This window comes from Petromyzon marinus, chromosome 18 (assembly GCF_048934315.1).
Source record: "Petromyzon marinus isolate PM22_M1 ecotype Great Lakes invasive population chromosome 18, UKy_Petmar_22M1.pri1.0, whole genome shotgun sequence".
In the NCBI taxonomy this organism is placed as follows: domain Eukaryota; kingdom Metazoa; phylum Chordata; class Hyperoartia; order Petromyzontiformes; family Petromyzontidae; genus Petromyzon; species Petromyzon marinus.
Genome location: NC_133684.1, coordinates 10190237 through 10208092, shown reverse-complemented (window position 1 = coordinate 10208092; position 17856 = coordinate 10190237). Strand labels below are relative to the sequence as shown.

Here is a 17856-nt window from a genome sequence, read left to right as displayed (position 1 = left end):
CACATGAGCATGGGATGACCCAAAGTTCCGCAGAGATGGCTTCATGAACCAACTTGCTGCCCCTGTCACCTGCTGGCCCCGCCGTACAGCCCAGTTGGTTGCCGTGAAGACAATCTATATTATCTACCAACGCTTGTTTCCAAAGCGCTGGATTTACAGGTGTGTGCCATCATGCATGGCTCAATTGTGACATCGAGCCCCAATTCCAATCAGGGAAGTAAATTCTGCCCGCGTTCATTCCACGACTCGATTGATAACGCCTGGCGACAGGTTGTAGAGATTGGCCCCTGATATTGGAATGTGGAATGTATACAACTTGTCCAGGCACACCGAGAGAAGACGAGAAGTCGGCTTGCCTTCACACACCGAGTGAAAACACGACTTTTAATTTAGACTCAGGTTTGGATTGTTAACATTGCATAGATTCAGTGAAAGTTAAACAAGTATTCCGTTTTTTTTTTTAATTGTCAGCATGTTGCAAACCTAAAGTAAATCTACAAACAGGAATAACTGCTTGCAAGGTCTTGCGCCTCAAGTCCACCATTAGTCCTGCTCGGGATGCTCCGACAATTCCTTGAACAGTACCTTTCTTGTTGTGCCAACAGAACAATCATGCACCACATGAGTACATAAGTACATGTCCTCAAAACCCACTTTATTGTACTGCCACGTTAAAAGCCCTACAGTAGTAATCTTCACAAACTTTCAGAGGGGGGCCACTTTCGCCGATAAGACATCATCAGTGCGAGTGCCGCCACACACATTTGAAACCATAGGGGTTTGACAGCACGATAATGGGGGGTGTTTTCACTTTTGTGTACTGTCGGGGGCCGCACGTTAGTGGGGCCGCACTAAAGACCATCAGAGATCGCCAGTGGCCTGTGGGCCTTGCAATGAAGGTCACTGCCCTACAGGATGACAAGCGAGTAAGTGGGCATTTTCAGCTAGTGAGGGAATAATTGGGGGGAGGGGGGGGGGGGTGGGAGAGGAGGTGAATAAGTAGACGAATTGGCAAATGTGCGAGCGAATTAACAATCCCTTGACGCACGAGGGTACGAGTGAACAAGCGAGTGAGCGAGCCGAGCGGGCAGCCGTGACATCACCCGCCTCCAGGAACGGCACGACGATGGTGCAGATGCTGTCGTCGCGGCTGGCGAAGCAGATGTAGCTCTGCGAGGCGTGCAGGCGGCCGGACACGTGAGACTTGTCCGAGGGCAGCCACACGGTGCAGTCGCCTTCCACCTCCAGCTGTTCCGACCGCGGGAGTCGGAACTGCGCCCTGAAGCGAGCGCTCTGCGCACGGCCGATCAGCTCACTGCACGCGAGAGAACAGATGGACGACGTTTACCGCGGGAGGCTCGGCCCTCGAAACCGCCACCGGCGAAACACACACACACACGGGATTGAGTCTCGCTGCAAGGAGCACAGGCTGAACGAATCGCGACTGGAGCGGAGCCAATTCGTAAACTTAAGGCTTCGCTGCCAGCCAGGACACAGATAAATCACTTTCAGAGCGTCGTGCAGCCCAAAGCTGCCGGAGCATGGATTTAAGTCGTGACCCGATTACTCAGCATCAGAAGAAGTGCGTAGACACAGAGGTGCGGTTGAATGTGCATAACTAGTACTGCACGATACCACCGCGACTAGTGGTCGAATCCCACAAATGGCTATTCCATTCTGAATTTCGCAATTCTGGATATGACATCAATGAGTTAGCGGACGTCTGCTGTAAAACAAAACAAAAATCGCACAATATAAGCGTACCTCTACGAGCATGTTTACTATATATACTGTCATTACATACAAGCGGTGAATGAATAGTCTGTGGTTTACATTCCACTGGAGTACACCACTCCTGCGGGCCACGGATTTGTTGATTGTTCCTCGTACCGCTGCAGGCACGTGGTGTGAAGATGTACGCGTGCGAATGTGTGCGTAGTTGAACATTCGTTATGCCGTATCGCAATGACAAATTCTCCAGTGACAATTATCTATGGGCTGCTCGTGGACCAATAAAAAAAGTGCTCAGAAGTGATTTTGTGCAGCGGCGAATATTGCCGTGCAAAAAGTGAAGATGTGTAAAACGCTGTCATCACGTCTGGATGAGCGAGTGGCTGAGCTGAGCATTCTTTAGTTCAGGCACCGTTTTAGCGCCGTGGCCCCGCCGCGCTTGCCGGGGCTGTCGCCGACGGCGCCCGGCTGCGCCGCTGCTGGAGACGTTGTTGGCGCACCGTCGCGCTCGTCGTCGCCCAGCTCCACGCGCTCCCCGTCTAGCAGGCGGCGCACGGCGGCGTCGGCCAGCCGCTCCATGAGCACGTGCGTCTCGGCCACGTTGAGGAACATTGAGAAGTTGTGCTGCACGTGCCGCGTCGTCAGCACGACGGCCTCCGGGAATGGGGCAGAGCCCTTCTTCTCCAGACGCACCACGTCCACCCACGGGATCGCCAGCTTGGCTGTGGGCGCAGGTACAAACACGCGCCGAGGGGGCAATGCCGACGGCCTTGAACCACCGGGGCAGGTTTGAAGGGTGCGATCGGAGGCGGAAAGCGTCGACGGCAACGGTCGCCGCAGCATTTGCGATCTATAAATGCCGAATTGCCCGATTATCTAAGTAACGCTCATCAGTTCGCCCTCGTGGGAAGTTGGGAAGGCGACTCCGAATCGGATCACACACACGAGGTCACATGACTGCCTGACGTCAGAATCCTGTTTAGCTATGAAATGGCGGCCTCAACTCAGTGGTGTGGTGGGCCATGGTGGGCCATGGTGGGCCATGGTGGGCCTCTGAGCAAATTAATTTGAGCAATAGACTAATGCCCAATCTGTTGACCGATAACTTTTAAGCAACACTTTCGAACAAAGTCCTCTTTGCGTTGGCAAGAGAGAACTCGGTCACTCAATTCTATTGGCCACCAAATTGCCATGGCCGCTTATGGTTCATAGTTTTCATTAGTTTCATAGTTTCATTTATTTGGTATAGCCCTGTGAGCCATTCAGCTCTTGAACCGGGTGCAACCGCAACAAACAAAAAAACTAAAACACGAACAAGAAAACATCTTCAAGTGACTTTGTGCATGTGCAAACAGAAAATCCAGGAAAAAACATCAAACATATTCCTGAAATAGCACCGTACACCAACGCTGTGTGCAAAAATCCCAGTGGGATGCAAGTCAAACAACAACAAGAAAACTTAGATTAAGGCCATCAGTCTAACTCCGTACTACAATAAACAAAAACATGGCCAAAACAAAAAACTTTTATAAATCACCAAAATAAAGCCATAAATGCAATGTAACAGTGATCATAGGAACTGTGATCGAATTTTTAACAATAAACTACATAAATAACATGTAACACAAAACCCTAGAGCCACAGCTGGCTGCATGAGTCACTCCACAAACAACAGGAGCATCAGTCGGAGTATCACATTTTTCAATGCACCTTTAAGATCAGCACACTAAATCAAAATACAAATAATACTTTTCAGCGGTCATCCGGAGTGAAACATTTTATTTTAGGCCACTGAATAGCAGTGGCAGCTAGGGGTGTACAACTCCTCTAGAGCTGTTTTGAGAGAAGATCTCATTGGTAGCGATTCAAGTTGCAGTTTATTGGCAAAAGCATTCCAGACCCTGGGGGTATCAATAGCAGGAGCTTCAGCTCCTGATGCTGCTGGACAGCGATTGTGCGTGTGGGGTTTGTATCAAAAGCTTTGGACAGGTCTAGAAAAAGCCAGACACAGTACTGCTTATTATCAAGGCTACTGTAAATTTGATTCAGAGAGTCTAATGCAGCAGATGTGGTGCTGTATTTTTTTCGGAACCCAGATTGTTTTAGATGTAGTAGATTGTTAGTGGACAGGAAACTGCTAATTTGGTAGTTCAATAATTTTTCAAAAAAATTCATCAATGGGGACAAAATTGAGATAGGTGGGTAGTTATTGGGATCATCTTTAGGGCCCCCTTTGTGAAGTGGACGGACATAGGAATGTTTCCATTCTAGAGGAACTGATGTTTCTTTGATGGACAGGTTGAAAATATGGGCTATAGGTTTGTATATTAAGTGACCAACTATCTGCTCCGGTAAAGGAGGACCCTTTGAGGTAGGACAGCTGTTTCAGAATATTACTTTCGTGGATTGGCTGGAAACTAAATTCGTTTAATGTTTGGACAGGGGTGTAGGAATTTGCATGAGCAGGGGTGACTCCCAATACATTATCAAAAAGATTACCAGCTTCAGAAAAATGAAGGTTAAAATTGTCAACTATTTTTTGGGGATCTGAGAAATATTCCCCATTTCAGTTTACCTCAACGGGCAGATTGTCTGTTTTGGATGCCTTTTCGATACATTTGATTGTTTTCCAAAAAATCCTGGCATTTCCATGTGATTCCAGAAGAGTGGAGGAAAAGTAGGCATTTTTTGCATGCCGTATTTTTTTGACCCATCTATTCCTTAAAATCCTGTACTCTAGCCAGTCATTTACCAAATTACTTTTCTGAGCACATGCCCAAGCCTTGTCCCTAGTTTTCATGAGCTTTGTAATCAAAGGATCATACCATGGTGGGCGGTTGCCTTTAGTTTTAAATCTAACCAACGGAGCATGTTTGTTAAGAATTTGGAGAGTGTACCTGAAGGTCTCCCAAGCCGTAGTCAGGTTGGGGATATCACAGACCTTGTCAATGTCCGAGTGACGCACATCATTAGTAAATGCCTGAGTGCTGAAGTGTCTCAGCGTGCTTCTCAACCAATTTAGGGGGGGCTTTGGGTCTGGCTGATGATCTCACCCCAAAAATGAAAGAGTGATCACTAAGGTTATTACCCAGAACACCAGTCAGTGCGAAATTGTGAGGGGCATTTGTCAATAGGACATCAAGCAGAGTTGACCGTCCCGGATTTTTTAGGTTGGGTCTTGTGGGGACATTTATTAATTGCCATTTGCCATTAAAGATTGCTTTAAAATTGACAGGAGTGAATCATGGCCTGAACGATGCACAGCAGTTCAGAGTAAAACCCGATCCTTCCGCTTTTGAAACATGCATCGATTCCTGTACCTGAGAATCAAATACTTAGTACTTCTGCACATTACAAAAAAATTACATTCCAACACCACAATTAGGCGAACGGTGCCAGCAGAATTATAGTGATGAGACAGAAAAAGGAAGACTTGTAGTGGCGCTCGTCTCCTTTGTGACCTGAAGCCAACAGTGGAAATTTCACATTCCCCATGAATGACCAGAATCTCCACATGACAACCATTGTTGATTTCCCACCAAGTTGTACTCATTTATTAACGACGGAGGAACTAAGGCAAGATGGGGTAAGGATGACGAACACTCCAATCACCGCTCCACGTGGGCCACCGTTGAAACAATACTTGATAGAACAAGCACCAAGATTCACGTCAAAGTTTATTCATTAAACTAGGCGAGAACTCAAGAGACCAGGAAAGTCTCATTTGCTAGAGTGACCTGGGGCATAAGTCTGCCAGTAGAGGGCGATTTTTGCGACGTTTAATCCCAATAAAGTAATTTTAAAGTTTGGAAAATTTAGGACGCTGGCACACAATGGGCCTCCTCTTGCAAATGATGTCAGGGGATATTTTAACGTCCACCGTGGGAGTGGACGGCGCACAGTATTATCACAGCTATTACACCCGCAGTAATAACCAAAGCAGCCTGCTCGGCTCGTGCCACAAACCTCTTCAACGAGCGGCGACCGCGTGCCCCCTCTGGCACGAGGGGTTGGGCCGGCATCGCTAGGCCCTCTCGCCGCCAAAGCCCTACCTTCCTTGCCGAGCAGCACGGAGTAGAAGCAGGCGTGGTTGACGCTGAGGTAGAGCCAGCCCTGGCGCGGCATGCGCCCCTTCCAGTAGCTGCACGACACGGCGACTACGAGCAGCTCGGTGCTGGGCGCTGCAAAGAACTTGCGGAAGCGGACCAGCGCCTCCCCGCGCGTGCGCTCGGCACCGTCTCCCTCGCCCTTCATCTCCTCCGCAATGATCCCCTGTCGGCCAACATGTTGTGTGTGCGGGGGCGCACAGATTGGCGAGGGACAAAGCGAAGCCAGATTTAATTTGAATGTAAGGATTGGTTCCGGCTACGGTAAATGCAGCCTCATGGCTGGGCATGACCACGTTAAAGGTTTGTTAACTACTATATCAAAATTGTCTCCTTGGTTATTATCAGTCAAGCAGGACTGCCAGGTACTATCTTCATGATGTGCCGAGTAGATCTAAAAATCGCTCATTAAATATATTCTTTTTTACTCAATACAGGTTATTCCAGCTCTGAAAAATAACGAATTACTCTTGACTTGCGGCAATGACACTTAACAGAGATCCCCTGGGGGTGAATAAACGAGGCCTCCCGAAGTGACTTCAGAAGAAGTAATGTGACGTCATCATCCACGACCATGTTCTGACACAGGGTGGTGCGCTGCTAGCTGTGAGAACTCCAAATTAAAATGTTCATCCCATGTATAACTGGCCACTCGCATAGTAGAAGACAAATAACCGCCGCACCCCTGATCCACTCACTCGCGCAAATCCACACGCACGCCACCACACACCTTTATTTTTCCAAGGACAAAGTCGGTGATGTCCCCGTCGCTCTCAAACACGGGCAGGATATGCAGGAGGTTGACCTCCAGCCACTGCCAGTGCTCTTCGATCTCCTCCTTGCTCGTGCCTGCGCTCACCCGCATGCCACGCGCTGCTGTTGTCACCCTCTCAAGGCCACATGACAGAAGGAAAAGCGAATCCCCCCTGTGTGTGTGTGTGCATGCGCGAGTGTGCCTGTGACAGTGGATGGGCGCAGAGGGTGAGCGGTCGTGCAGTGGTTAGTGCGCTGCGCTGCGAACCCTACAAACCGAGTTTGATTCCCGCTCACGGCCAACACCAGTGACGATTATCTGAAGTGATTCTGGGCCTACCCTAGGTCGACTTAGCCTCAAATGAGTACCTGGTGCGGTGTGTAAACATCTCCACTGGGGAGAAAAAGGTAGCCGTGCGTGGGTCTGGCCACCCACCCCCTTGTGTGCTGTGCTGGCCTTGATAGGTGCTCGCTAACAGCACATGTCCCAACAGTCTCTTAAGGCTATACAGGGGGATCTGTCTTAGCGTGCATGTGAAGGGGGAGGGGGAGCAGTAGTGCAGTGGTTATCACTCTGTGCTCTGAAACCAGCCACCCAAGTTACATTCCCACTCACAGCCAACACCAGTGACGATTATCTGTACTGGTCCTGGGCCTCCCCTAGGTAAACTCAGCCTCAAATTGAGTACCTGGTGCAGTATGTAAACATCGCCACTAGGGAGACGAAGGCGACCGGGCGTGGTGCTGGCCACCCACCCCGTCGGGTGGCGTGCCAGGCTTCATTCAGTGTTCGCAAACAGCACTTCCCCCGAAAAGTTTGTCTTCCCTATACAGGTGTTGCGGCGTATGACGACTCCGAGGCAGGTTGCTGTTAGGGGCTCGCGCCACGTTTATTAGGGGCTTACGCCAAAGTGTGTTTAGGGGCTTACGCCTACCCAGCCCCCTAGCGATAACTCCCCAGGGGACAGGGGTACCCAGATTCCCTACAACCCCAACCTCGGCCCGTTGGGCAGAGTGGCCTCCCCTAGCCTCGGGTGAGGATCAGCTCCCCTGAGTCCCCACTCCTACCCCCGACGACCCCCGTTACATCCCCGCGTCCCCCTTTAAATACCCCCCTGGGGCATGACGTCACCGTCCCCCCAGGGTCCGCCTGACGTCACGTTCTGCGACGCCACTCTCCGAGGGCAAGCGTGACGTGACGTCACCCACTACTCCCCTACACAGGGGATCTTTGTCTCTGTGTGCACGCAAATGGAAATACATTGGTGATTCCGACAACCAGGGTTCAATTACGAATCATTTGTATTTCTCCTTAGCCTTGCTCTTTGTCAATTCGCCCTGGAGTACCCAGTGCATTGTGTGAACATCACAATGGAAAACATCACAATGGTTGGGCAAAGTGTGGGCTACACCACCCGACCATGTGCAATACCATGCTTTAGTAGGTGCTCACTCACAAAAAAATGTTTTGCAGTGGTCTGAAAAGCTAAAGGAGGGTTCCTTCGCCTGGTGAGATACAAGTGTAGTGACATATGACGTCACTACTGTGATGAGACAGTACGGGTACTGTAGGTGGGGTGTCACCGAGGTCGCGTCAGGCCGGGACACCCTGCGTGAGCCCGATCGGGCACGTGACCGGACAAAGGGGGGCCAGGGACCCCCAGGTGGGGGCTTGGTGGTCACGTGGTAAGGGACCCAGACCTTGCTGAAGGATCGGGAAGGGGGGCGTGGCCGAGGGCGGAGCCGGCCACGCCGCAGCAGTTATAAGCCGGGCGCGAACAGAGAGCGTAGCCGTTCAACTCCGGGAATAAAAATGCCATCAAGGGTCCTCGAGTATCCGATCTTCGTTTGTGACGAGGCAGCCAGCTAACCTGCCCTGGTCATGTTATATAGTATCCCTCCGAGTGTTAGTTAAAATAGGAACGGTGGTCACCACCTGAAATATAGTGTTCAAGTTGTCTGTTACGTTGTTAATAGAGTGTTGCCTCCAGGTTAAGTGTGCGCCTCAATTGAACCCATTACAAAAGGGAGCATAGCTCAGTATTTTTTTTCCAAATTCCCCTGCCCTTTATTGTATTTTAAATGTAATTAATCTTTTCATCCAAGTTTTGATTTCTCTTTTAAGGAAGCATTTTTTTCGACCTATGTTTGGTTTGATTTCTGTTGCTATTAATTATTGTACATTATTGCGACTCTCATTTTGGTGACCCAGGTCAGTCTTGAAAATGAGACTATCTTTGTCCCTTAAGTTCTTACCTGGTTAAAAAAACAAAATTACTTTAAAAAATTGAAGTATAATGAATAACTGTGCGGCATTTGACTAAATGTCAGCTCTAGATTCCATTCTGTTTTGCAGCCAACCTTCTTGAAGACACTCCACTTCTCTGGCCTCTGTGTGCTACGAACAAGGGCCATTGCCCAAAACTTCACCTTCGTTACATGTTGTGTGTATGTTTAACTTCTTTCGCACCGAACGTAGCCAACCGTGCTACATTTTAAGGCAGTGTTATTGACGAAAGTATTGCGTTTTTCCATCTCCACGAAGATGGAGAGCCATAAAGGGTTCACAAAAAAAGCTATTAAATGTTTTATTTCTATGTAAAGGAAAATAATTCTGGTAGAAAACTTCAACCACACTTTTTGCACGTTTATTTTGGACAAATACATTTTAAAAATAATAAACCGTAAGTCTGGCAGGAGCAGAGCACGTGGTACACTGACGGTACGATGGATAAAGCCATGCCCTTGCGAGTGTCAGTCTGCCACATACTGTGTTGGTGACAAATGTGTGGTCTCCTCTTGTTTTTGAATCTTACCTAGATAAACGCCATTTTTTGTCTGTCCGTCCATACGTCGGTATGCACTGCTGTTGTGAAAGCAGGTACCACCAAAGTCGGTATGCACTGCTGTAGTTAAAGCAGGTACCACCACATTCAGTATGCACTGCTGTAATCATAGCAGGTACCACCACAGTCAGTATGCACTGCTGTAATCATAGCAGGTACCACCACAGGCAGTATGCACTGCTGTAATCATAGCAGGTACCATCACAGTCAGTATGCACTGCTGTAATCATAGCAGGTACCACCAGTCAGTATGCACTGCTTTAATCATAGCAGGGACCACCACAGTAGGCACTGCTGTAATCATAGCAAGTAACTACCACAGTTGGTATGCACTGCTGTTGTCATAGAAGAAACCACCACAGTCAGTATGCACTGATGTAGTTACAGCAGGAACCACCACAGTATGGACTGCTGTAGTGATAGCAGGTACCACCAGTCAGTATGCACTGCTGAAATCATAGCAGGTACCACCACAGTCACTATGCACTGCTGTAGTTAAAGCAGGTACCACCAAAGTCTGTATGCACTGCTGTAGTCATAGCAGGGACCACCACAGTCAATATGCACTGCTGTAATGATAGCAGGTTACCACCCAAGTCGGTATGCACTGCTGTAGTCATAGCAGGTGCCACCAGTCAGTATGCACTGCTGTAGTTTAAACCAGGTACCACCACAGTCAGTATGCACTGCAGTAGTGATAGTAGATACTGCTATCCAGTTGCTAGACACTGCTATATAGAGTTAGTAGATACAAAAACAGTCAATATATACCACTACGGTCAGTAAATACTACAATACTACTTGCTCTCTTGTCTGTAGGGCGTGCGCGTATACAGTGAGGGAAAAAAGTATTTGATCCCCTGCTGATTTTGTACGTTTGCCCACTGACAAAGAAATGATCAGTCTATAATTTTAAAGGTAGGTTTATTTGAACAGTGAGAGACAGAATAACAACAAACAAATCCAGAAAAACGCATGTCAAAAATGTTATAAATTGATTTGCATTTTAATGAGGAAAATAAGTATTTGACCCCTCTGCAAAACATGACTTAGTACTTGGTGGCAAAACCCTTGTTGGCAATCACAGAGGTCAGATGTTTACTGTAGTTGGCCACCAGGTTTGCACACATCTCAGGAGGGATTTTGTCCCACTCCTCTTTGCAGATCTTCTCCAAGTCATTAAGGTTTCGAGGCTGACGTTTGGCAACTCAAACCTTCAGCTCCCTCCACAGATTTTCTATGGGATTAAGGTCGAGAGACTGGCTAGGCCACTCCAGGACCTTAATGTGCTTCCTCTTGAGCCACTCCTTTGTTGCCTTGGCCGTGTGTTTTGGGTCATTGTCATGCTGGAATACCCATCCACGACCCATTTTCAATGCGCTCGCTGAGGGAAGGAGGTTCTCATCCAAGATTTGACGGTACATGGTCCTGTCCATCGTCCCTTTGATGCGGTGAAGTTGCCCTGTCCCCTGAGCAGAAAAACACCCCCAAAGCATAATGTTTCCACCTCCATGTTTGACGGTGGGGATGGTGTTCTTGGGGTCATAGGCAGCATTCCTCCTCCTCCAAACACGGCGAGTTGAGTTGATGCCAAAGAACTCCATTTTGGTCTCATCTGACCACAACACTTTCACCCAGTTGTCCTTTGAATCATTCAGATGTTCATTGGCAAACTTCAGACGGGCATGTATATGTCCTTTCTTGAGCAGGGGGACCTTGCGGGCGCTGTAGGATTTCAGTCCTTCACGGCGAAGTGTGTTACTAATTGTTTTCTTGGTGACTATGGTCCCAGCTGCCTTGAGATCATTGACAAGATCCTCCCGTCTAGTTCTGGGCTGATTCCTCACCGTTCTCATGATCATTGCAACTCCACGAGGTGAGATCTTGCATGGAGCCCCAGGCCGAGGGAGATTGACAGTTCTTTTGTGTTTCTTCCATTTGCGAATAATCGCACCAACTGTTGTCACCTTCTCACCAAGCTGCTTGGCAATGGTCTTGTAGCCCATTCCAGCCTTGTGTAGGTCTACAATCTTGTCCCTGACATTCTTGGAGAGCTCTTTGGTCTTGGCCATGGTGGAGAGTTTGGAATCTGATTGATTGATTGCTTCTGTGGACAGGTGTCTTTTATACAGGTAACAAGCTGAGATTAGGAGCACTCCCTTTAAGAGTGTGCTCCTAATCTCAGCTTGTTACCTGTATAAAAGACACCTGGGAGCCAGAAATCTTTCTGATTGAGAGGGGGTCAAATACTTATTTCCCTCATTAAAATGCAAATCAATTTATAACATTTTTGACATGCGTTTTTAAGGATGTTTTTTGTTGTCATTCTGTCTCTCACTGTTAAAATAAACCTACCATTAAAATTATAGACTGATCATTTCTTTGTCAGTAGGAAAACGTACAAAATCAGCAGGGGATCAAATACTTCTTTCCCTCGCTGTATATAAACCTACGCGGGGTAAAAATATTTTTGAAGTAGGGGGGGGAGGCGACAGTTTTCGGAAACCTTTTATATCAACTATTTACCCCCCACTTTCGATAACTTTTGGACTTCTACAAGCCCCTTATAATTTTGTTTGTGGAGAAATGGACAAACGGCCTGCCGGGCTTTCACAATAGCTTACTATCTGTGTATGGATATAAGTTTTGAAATATATTTTTTGCCCGGGCAACGCCGGGTACTTCCCGCATTTTTTGTCTGTCTGTCTGTTTCTCTGTCTGTCGACGCAACTTGCGAAGGATTTGGCTCACAAGCCGTGGGGTTTACGTACAAAAAAATGTAGCCAGGTACCACGCCATAAGCCCCGTGGGCGAGCCAGCGTTATTCCGTTTTCCCATCTGTCAACTTTAAAGTAGTTAAATAAACAATTGAGTCCCATATTTTCATTGTTTCATTATTTCCTCACGCCACTCCGCGAGCGACACAGCACGCATTTGCGCATGCGCGAAGCGCTGACCGGGGGTTGCCCCTAGCAACACACACACACGCCATCGGTGGAGGGGGAGGGGATTCTCATTCGCGTTAGAAATGTAAACAAAAATACACAAAACGCTGAGGTAAATTCTTCACACTGTGATGTCCTCTTCTCCCCCCCACCCCAATGCGTGCAGTTACTACTATAGAGTCAGTAGACGCTACTACTATAGGCCGTAGATATTACTGCAGAGTGGGCGGGGGGATCGTGGGTGGGGGGGGGGTAGCAGCCCAGCCCCAGCCTGCCAAGGTGCCACCTCGGCAGGCTGGGCAATCTAGGTGAGATCGGGGGCTCTGCACGGGACTAGGCCTCACCACGGCAATGTTAAGTACTATTTTATTGCTTCTTTCGCTAAACTCACGTAGATAGAAAACTAATATTTAAAAAATCGGTTTGGAAATATTTAAATAATAATGTGTGTGTCTAAGTTCTTGTGTGCGTGTGAGTCAATGTGCGTGTCTGCGACGATGTGTGTGTGTGTACGTCCGTGTGTGCGCGTATAAGTCGCTGTGTGTGACAGGTCCATGTGTGTGCGTGAGTCGATATGTGCGTGTGTCAGTCGATGTGTGCGTGTGTCAGTCGATGTGTGTGCGTGGTGTGTGTGGACAACTAATATTTTAAAATTAAGTTGGTAAATATTAAAATAATGTGTGTGTCTAAGTCCTTGTGTTCATGTGAGTCGATGTTCGTGTGTAAGTCGATGTGTCTGTGTGCGAGTCGATTTGTGTGTAACTCCGTGTGTGTGTGTAACTCCATGTGTGTGTGTGTGTCTTTTTTGCCCGGGCAATGCCAGGTACTTCCCACTAGTGTAATATATATGTGCACACACACACAGGTATCCCTCAATTTATGAAAGGGATGCGTTCTTCTAAAAAGCACACGTAAAAGGAAATTTCATTTATTGGAAAGGCTTTTCCCATTAGTTTTATAGAATCAGAATCGAATCTTGATTTATCCTGGAGAAATCCAGTGAGCTACGAAGACCTGTTTCACAGTAGGGGCGGATTAGAAAGTAATTCGTGATGTGTTTCGGACAGACATTCCAACTGTACTCCGAACCTAAAATATACATCTATGCCACTTTTCACAATACAAATTTTTTTTTAAATAACACAAATATGAAAAAGATTGAATTATTAATTTTAAACAAAAATATTACATTTTCAGGGAAATCACCAAAAGATCTGCTGCATGTTGGAATGAGTGTCAAGGCGATGTGGAGGCGTTACTGTTGCACTGCAGGGACACAATGACGCTGTCGTGGATGGATTCCGCAGCCTCCCGGGCGGCTCTTGTTTCATCTCATGGCTGGTGCCGAGTTTAAATTTCGCGAACGTGGAAATTCTATTTCGTTAATCAGAAAGTGTCCATAATTTGTCAATCGCATTTATGCGAAATTTCGTAAACCGAACGTTCATAAAAATCGGGGGTTGCGCTTGTATATAAAATTAATATGCATTATTAAATCTAGAAATGTATAAAAATAATATTTTGCATTCGTCTGTAACACTGAAACGCATTTGGCAACACACCTTCTTATAAAGGCTCCATTAATGTCCCATGCGTAGACGCGGCAGAAAATTACATCCATGCATTGCACGCAGGAAAGGAGAGTCCTTCAAGAGGCAAGGCTATTTAAATTCAAATGTATTAGTCTATTTCATTATTTTCAATACAATGGCCACAATCAAGTCATGATAATGCGGGGTCTGTTCCACCTTAGAGGCTGTGTTCGTAAAGTCTGCGTATTTGCGCGATTGTCTTTTGGAAAATTAATATTACAAATTTGCCTCAATTGCATACAGATGGAAAACTTAATTCCCATGTAAAAAAAAAATCATTTGTTTCTCATTTTTAATACTTATAAATCTCTACGTGCTATCAGTCCGCATTGTAATGCAAAATATTATCGAATATTTTACAGTCTAAAAGGAGCAAGTGAAATTGACAATTGAGTCAACACAAACTATTAAAAAGTATCTTTCGATTTAAAGCTTTCGTGACTGCAAGGATTCATCTTCCTTGGTTCTTTCGGTAAAGTCACGTAGAATGAGAATAAAATAAAATAAGACAATAAAATTCTCACGACGTTTCGGCCACAACACAAGCAGCCTTCATCAGGTGAAAGAACAGAACTATCAGGACGACAGTGCTCCATTGTGGCCAAAACGTCGTGAGAATTTTGTCTTATTTTATTTTATTATTTTATTCTCATTCTACGTGACTTTACCGAAAGAACCAAAGATATTAAAAAGTATATCGTATTTAATAATTCTCCAATCAGATAAACCCAGATCTCCCTTAAAAAGAGGATTGTGTTCTCAATTGGGCCATGTCTGTTTTTAAAGTAATCTATTTATTACCAAGCCAAACACTTGGTGTTTATCTGTGGTTATAAATGTGTCTGGTGCAGATCAATGCAAACCAATTCGTAGACAATTATTTGCTTGTATAGTGCGTGCCTCCGAGGCCAAGCGCTACTAACCCTTTACCGACACAACTCATCCCCATGTTTTCCTCCCATCGTTCGGAATGACCCCAAACCCTCTACTCCCGCTGCAAAGGGCACCTTCACAGCGCCTTTTTCGGAGCGGAGCTGAGCAGCTTGCAGCTCTGTGGAGCAACCTTGCAAAGGAAACAATCCCGGCAGTCCTCGCAGCTTGACAAACAAGAAACGCCGCTTCCTGCCGCTGTGATTGTCAATATACCGAAGCAAAAACATGCAGCTGCTGTGGGGACACTGTTTCGTGTGCATTTCAGATCGCTTCGATTCAACCTTAGGATCGAGCCCAGTGGAGCCGGAGTTTTACCACGTTCCGATCGGAATCGAAAAGTCGTGGGTGCAAATTCCCAGTTGACTCAGCCCATCATCCCTCCGCGGTCAAAAAAACAAGTAACGCTTTGTGAGAAGTAAACAGCAGTTGTCCTATTGAGAGACTGGATGCTGCACAATAATCTGAAATTTCCAAGCAGTGGCTCATGGCCACGAGTAGAAATGAGAAGTGCTCCATTGCAAATTTTCGCACAGGGAGACGTCCCAGATTGTGATGTGTTACTGAAGGCAATGAAACGTATAGGGGTAACAGAATAAAACAAAGGCACCAGCAGCAAGATCCTTGCTTCACGTTTCCATGTGGTTTTTTTACCATTAACGGCTAAAGTATACAGATCAACGCTGATGGATTTTTTTTCCGCCGATTGCAACTACATGGGCGTGAAAATCCAATTGCAATTTGCCAGGATCGATGTGTGCAATTAGTGCCGTGTTTAGCGCATTCGTTTCAGGAATCGATGCCTCTGACAAATGTTTCGGTGCTTGCCTGTCCACCGTGAACCAACGCAGTATTCCACAGAGCCCTCTATTCATTGATTCTGTACATAAAAAAAAAATTGCAAAGCTGGTGATATTTTTCCTTCAGAATTTTATCCATGAAAATAAATGTACTTATTAAAATAATACATGAAAACCTAAGATCGATGTGTAACGCAAAAACCATTAAAAAAATAGCTCAACCCACCCAGTGAGATCGTGTTCACTGTACGTAACAAATGGAAGAGTCAAAATGGAATAACAGATAAGTGTTGTGCGTGTGTATATTGCACAGGTGCAGTGTATAGTTTTGGCCCCACATGACACAATGTATGTGAAATGAGGCCAAATGAAAAATATCGAATTACCCACCTTGAACCCACTGACCCTAAACTCATTTGACTGTTGGCACTGCGATGGGACTGCATAATACACTAGAGCGAGCTCAACGCACGTCAAATCATCGGCAACGTAATGCGAGACTATAATTTAGGCCGGGATATATCAAATGAAAACAAAACAAAATGAATACATATATTTCGCTAATAAATATCTCGCATGGGAACACGAGACACAATGCTCTACTAATGCAAAACATGTCAGGGATCCTTATACTCCTGCTCACATTAGCAGATGGCGTACTTGAATGGTAAAGGCCTCGCAGCACACATTTATACCAGGATGGGGAAATTTCTATTCAATTGCAATTTGCCAGGATTTGAATTCCCCCCCCCCCCCGCTGTCCTTGGCCTCAGAGGTGAGAGTGGCAAACAAGACAAAGATCCCACGTATAGCCTTCAGAGACTCTTGGGGCAAGTGCTGTTAGCGAGCACCTATGAAGGCCGGAACGGCACACGTGGGTGGGGGGGGGGGGGTGGCCAGCACCACGCCGAGTCGTCTTTGTCTCCCCACTGCACCGGGTACTCATTTGAGGCCGAGTCGACCTAGGGGAGACCCAGGACCGGTTCAAATAATTGTCCCTGGTGTTGAGCGTGAGCGGGAACTGAACTCGTGTTGCCAGGTTCATAGCGCGGCACACAATCTGCTGCACGACCTGCACCGCCAATTAGCACGGTTATCTACGTAGGGTGCGAAAGAAGTTCAACATACAGATTATATTTTTGATTTAAAGCTTTCATGACTGCAGGGATTCATATTCTTGGTTCTTTCGGTAAAGTCACTTAGAAGGGAAACAATAAAATAATAAAAATATAAAACAATAAAATTCTCACCACGTTCCGACTGCAACACAAGCAGTCATCATCAGGTGTGAAAACCACAACAAGAACATTTGAAAAAAGTGGCGTTTTTTTATGTTAGCACCACGGAGTGCGATTTAACAGTTTGTTTAGATGGACGAGTCCATCTATGTTCGGAAAAGAGGAGGGGGGAGACGAAAAATAATGGATGCGGTCTGATAGCCATCTTAAGCGTGATCAATCAATTAAGACCCGAAATGGTTTATCAAATCCTTCCAATGATTGCTAAGCCAGAATCCATCTTCTCGGTTGAAATTGTCTCTGTGTTTGTATATGTGGATAGCCTCATGAACGAATCTCTCATGGTAGCCAGATGGCTTGCAAAGAACCTCTATCTTGGAGAAGTCAATGTCATGTGAACCTACTGAATTATAACAGTGATCTGCCACGGCTGAGGTGTTGGTGCTACCGTATTTCAGGTCTGCTTTGTGTTCACGAATGCGGTCCAAGACATGTCGTTTGGTTTCTCCAATGTAACTACTACCACAGAGGCAACTTAGTTTGTAGACGCCAAGGCATCTTTTACAGACGGAACCAGATCACGGATTTTATGTACTGTGTTGAATCGGACCTGGATCTTGTGTTTATTCAAGATTTTGGAGATCTTTTTTGTGATCCCCGCAATGTAGGGTAAAGTGATGGTTTTGAAAGGCTCCTCAAGAGGGTCATTAAATGTTAACATGGATAAATTTGAATCAGACGCCATCCAGACATCCACCCTTCGTCCTTCCCTGTGGAAGAGATATGTGGATGACACTTTCGTCATTTGGTCACATGGCCTCCCAGCTTTGAACCATTTCCAAGACCACATCAATTCCAGACACCCATCCATCAAATGGAGAAAGATGGCAAGCTGCCATTCTTGGATGTTCTGTT

At 46.4% G+C, this 17856-nt stretch overlaps 1 protein-coding gene across 2 annotated transcripts in view; it reads right to left on the bottom strand.

The window, feature by feature from the left end:
• Positions 1-17856, bottom strand: part of LOC116943659 (TBC1 domain family member 9-like) — a 68811-nt gene that overhangs the window by 26682 nt on the left and 24273 nt on the right. For both annotated transcript variants that reach the window (XM_076067877.1, XM_032956696.2), the window contains exons 3-6: positions 6568-6686; positions 5784-6003; positions 2144-2453; positions 1108-1315 (exon numbers count right to left, since the gene is read on the bottom strand). In XM_076067877.1, coding sequence (XP_075923992.1) covers positions 1108-1315; positions 2144-2453; positions 5784-6003; positions 6568-6686 — 857 coding nt within the window. The remainder of the gene's footprint in view (positions 1-1107; positions 1316-2143; positions 2454-5783; positions 6004-6567; positions 6687-17856) is intronic.